The sequence below is a fragment of the Alternaria rosae genome, assembly GCF_020736505.1.
Source record: "Alternaria rosae strain MPI-PUGE-AT-0040 chromosome Unknown BKA58scaffold_13, whole genome shotgun sequence".
In the NCBI taxonomy this organism is placed as follows: Eukaryota; Fungi; Ascomycota; class Dothideomycetes; order Pleosporales; family Pleosporaceae; genus Alternaria; species Alternaria rosae.
Window position 1 is genome coordinate 771,785 of NW_025763582.1, and position 4,649 is coordinate 776,433.

Consider the following 4,649-nt stretch of genomic DNA (forward strand, 5'->3'; position numbering starts at 1 on the left):
GTGCTCAAGCAACATCTTCTGGACATGTTCTGTTCTAGTTAGCTAGTAAACAAAAGAACAAGGTGGCAGACGTGTACGAGGTGATGCGTAGAGCTTGCAGAGATCAGTTGTGCTAGCTGCGTACATGCTGTATAGGTTACTACCGCTAGAGCGCACGTGAGAGAGTACTTAGTAGTCAGCAAGATCTAGTGTGTGCCACACTAAGAAGAGGGGAGGCTGCTTAGAACTTTTTAGAAGAGTGCGCAGCTACTCTACTCTATATACGTAATCCCTACCTTGTCAGCGCTTATCCAAAATAGCTTGTGTGTTCTTATTGGTCTCTATTATTAGATATGCTGCGCCTCCGGACAGCTTCTTACGAGCCCAGCTGTACTCTCTCTTACACACTACAAGCCATGTATACTAGGAACTGCTACGCTACTCTAGATTACACGTAACTACGCAAAAGCATAAAGCAGAAGAGACGTTGAACTTCGTATTCCCGCGTAGCTACTTCTCTACAAGCGCGCTTACACTATATACGGTGCTATGTATACCCTAGTAGAAGATTGGTACATAGACAGTATGAGAGATCCTTTGCCAGCTCCATGCGCAAGGAGAGGGTTTACATAGCTTGCTCTACTAGGCGACTAGTCATCGAAGAAGCCAATAGTAAGATCGGCAACCCGGCTCACGGAGTCGCCTAGGTACATTTGGATAGTGCCGCCAATAGCCCCTGTATCCGTGTAGTGCTTTGCCTTGCTTGGGCGGTAGTATTTAATATCCTGCGTACATCCTTCTCCCTTGGTAGCAATCCGCTCAATACCATCGTTGCAGAGATCGTACACTCCTGTAGATAGCTCTTTGATCTCGTTAATTGTCATCTTAGCAGGGGGTACAAAGGTAAGCAGGTAGGATGCTGTAACCTTGCGTTTGTCCTTGAGTTGGTGACCCTGCTTATCGTGTCCATTGGTTAGCTTGTCAATAACAAGCCCAACCCCACCATCCTCCTTTAAGCCTGAGGAGTCGATCTGGTCTTTGAGCTGTGAGCAGATATCCTTTGATCTGGATACAATGTCTGCTACCCACACAAAGTTATCGTGTACTGTTTTCCCATCACACCAGGTTGCTTTCTTGTCCAGGTACAGGCTCTTGCCTAGTCGTCCAACGGAATCAATAATGTATCGAGGCTGCACAGATCGTTTCTCGTCTGGGTTGTACAGAAGCTCCTCTGCTCCTACGTCTGCCGTAGGGCTTCCCGCTTCCGTGTCTCGCTTTGTGTTTGCCTTTGCCTCGTCAAGACAGCTGCGCATCTCTTGAGGCGTAGGCTTGCCCTTAGTAGGGAAGTTGGGATGCTTTTGCTGAATACACGCAAGGAGCGGCGAGTGTTGCGGGTTGACAGCCGGTTGAGGGATGGCAACTGGGTTGGCGGTAACGGAGGTAAGGCTTATAGCCACTGCTACCCAGATGGAGATGTTGCACTTCATCGTTGTTGTAGTTGTAGTAGCAATTGAGTGTAAAGCTAGAGGGTATGTTAACAAGGGAAGCAGGACAGGTAGCCTAACCCAGCTTCGTACTTACATGCAAGATGTAAACGTATGTATTGCTGCCTCTGTGGTAGTTAGCGTTGTCATTTTGCGAGCTACTTCCCCGCTCTTATATGCTAGAATCTACGCAGAACCGGCTACTCGTTGGTAGTAAGACTAACAGGCCTACAAGGAGGAGGCGTAGGAGGCGCTGCTTGGATAGACGGGCTTCTGAGGGAGGCGCGGGAGGCACTACTCAGACACACAGGCTTCTGAGGGAGGCGTGGGAGGCACTACTCAGACACACAGGCTTCTGAGGGAGGCGCGGGAGGCACTACTCAGACACACAGGCTTCTGACGGAGGCGCGGGAGGCACTACTCAGACACACAGGCTTCTGACGGAGGCGCGGGAGGCACTACTCAGACACTCAGGCTTCTGACGGAGGCGCGGGGGCTTCTGACGGAGGCGTAGGTGGCACTGCTTAGGTATACAGGGTTCTAAGAGAGGCGCGGGAGGCACGGCTCAGACACACAGGGTCATACAGGAGGAGTGGGTATTCTTTTTTCTTACCTACCTCCGAGACACTCTTGTTTTACTATGTCTTTTTTACATCCTGTTTGTTTCAAGGCCGACGTTGGGATAGTAGAGAAGGGGCACAGATACAAGCGGAGAAGAGGCACAGGGACAAGTAGTTCTTAAAACAAGCACGTCCGCCTCAAGCTAAGGAGCCAGAGCAGCTTCTTTACTATCTTTCTCTTTTGCCAACAGGCTACTATACTCCCTTACTTCCTCATTCTGCTCCAGTACGCTACCAGGACTCTGTACCAGTATGCAGCTACTCTTACTATGGTCATTTCTTCTGCAGTGGATTGCCCTGGCGCTAGCAGGACGAGTTATACCATGGCATGACGATAGTGCCACTAGCTACGATGTTATGGCATCTGTGCTTAAGGATCAGGGGTTACCAGAACCAGAAATCGGAGTCAATTACGCATTTGCGGAATACTGGAACGGAAATGCTATTGAGAAGATGTGCAACGGGGGTGCTCAGTACGTTTTTGGCTACGCAGCGAGGCGAAGAAGATAGATAAGAGAGGCATGCTAATCTCTATAACGTAGTGCTGTCATTATTGTGGGCCAGTTTCGGTCTGGTCCTTACAGTAAAGACTTCCAGGGATATGCATTCGACCTTGATACTGCGCTTGATGCAACGTTCAAGAAGGGCGTACGAGCTAACTACCGAGCACGGGTGTGGGAGCCGTTTACATCTATGCATAAACAAGCCAAGATTAATGCACTAGGGCGAGTTCGGCAGGATATGAGCATTGAAAAGCTTAGTGAGCTTGTCATAGTGTCACAAGACGCTACGAGCACGTGTTTAAGAGCTTACAAGAAGCGTTAATTGTAGCTACGTATAATATCTAGTGTAATACAAGACGTTGCGTAAGGAACAGAACAGAATGCAAAGCGGTGAAAGATATAGCTAGGGCCGTGCGCGGCGCTCAGGCCTTAGCTGGCCAATTAACAGATTTCGGGTGGACTGGCGAGCCACCCGAAATCTGTGCGTTCAGGTGTTAGGGGAACCACGGTGGTTACCGTAACAGTACCCCCCTCTTACTCTTGAGCTCCTGTGAGTAGAGATCATGTCTCTTACTCTTGCATTACTTCGGGTGGCTCCAAGATGTCAGAAAACCTCTTATGGAAACCAGCTACGGCTGCGTTATCCTTCAGGTCTGCAGCGGGTTCCCAGGTCATCTCGTCATAGCCTGTCCATTTAACGTAGTATTCATGTCGTCTACGACGCTTATTGTAACGGAGGTCTTCGATACTTTCTACAAAGTATTCTTCTTCGTTGTCTACAACAACAGGTTCGGGCGGTAGGACAAGTTGTCCTGGCAGGTACTCCTGTTTTGGCGCAGCAGGCCGGAGTAAGGACACATGAAATACTGGGTGTATCTTCATGGAATCGGGCAGTTCGAGACGGTACGCGTGGGAAGAGATCTTTTTAGCTACTCGGTACGGGCCTAGATTCTTCCAATCAAGCTTCTTAGATGCCCGTTGCGTTCGGATGTTACGCGCGTCTAACCATACCTCGTCGCCAATTTCGTATGTTGGCGCAGGTAGGCGTTTGCGGTTCGCGTACTCTTGCTGTAGGGCTTGAGCCCATGTCATTTCTTCACGGATGAACTCAGTAATGTCGCGCATCTTATCCACCATCGCGTTCACCTCACGAGCTTGGAGAGCTTGGTAGGCGGGACGTGTCTTGTTGGTAGGCGGCTCGAAGCCCATTCGGGGATTCTGACCGTAGCAGGCCATCATCGGGGTTACTCCAGTAGACTCAGAGACGGTATTATTGGCTTCGAACTGAGCGGTGGGGAGCCATTGAACCCAATCGTCTTGTTGATAGTTCGTATACGCGCGTAGGACTTGTTCCATCGCAGCGTTAGCGTTCTCTGTTTGTCCATCTGTCTCAGGATGGTAGCCGGTTGAGAAGCGCGGGTCTATCCTTAGTTGAGCACACAGCTCATCATGGAAAGCAGATACGAACTGTCTGCCACGGTCCGAGACTATCGTATCAGGGAGGCCATGATTACACCAGACGTAGCGCAGGAACATACGTGCTACGTCGGAAGCCTCCATCTTATCGCAGGGGATCATGTATCGGTACTTAGACAGGCGGTCTACTACGACCATGATGTTCTTGCATCCTTCGGATTCTGGCAGGTCAACGACGAAGTCGACAGAGACGTCTGCCCAACGTCGTTCGGGTACGGGTAGCGGCTTCAGCAGGCCGTGGTACTTCTCACGAGAAGCCTTCGAACGTCGGCAGACGTGGCAGCAAGAAACATAACGGCGAACGGTCTCAAACAGTCGGGGCCAGTAGTATTCCCGCTGGATTAGTTCAAGTGTTTTCCCTCGGCCAGGGTGGCCTCCTGATGGGGAATCGTGGACTGTTCGCAGGATCTTGATCTTAAGTTCGTCGCTGTCAGGTATCACTAACTTGTTGCGATAGTAGAGGCGACCCTCACGGTCTTCGCAGTCACCAAGTGTAACTGTCTTAGACCGTCGTGCGCCGTCGCGCAGCAGCTTCAGCGTTTCTCGAATAAACAGGTCTTCAGGTAGCCCATCGCCTGTAGGACGGT

The 4,649-nt window shown here is 50.5% G+C and overlaps 1 protein-coding gene across 1 annotated transcript; it reads left to right on the forward strand.

Annotated features, from left to right (window-relative positions):
• Positions 1-2,440: 2,440 nt before the first annotated feature.
• On the forward strand, positions 2,441-2,908 carry BKA58DRAFT_444877 (uncharacterized protein; the record flags this gene model as incomplete). Its single annotated transcript, XM_046174107.1, has 2 exons — positions 2,441-2,556; positions 2,626-2,908. 2 exons carry the CDS (start codon positions 2,441-2,443, stop codon positions 2,906-2,908), a joined length of 399 nt encoding a protein of 132 aa, XP_046020387.1.
• Positions 2,909-4,649: the final 1,741 nt, after the last annotated feature.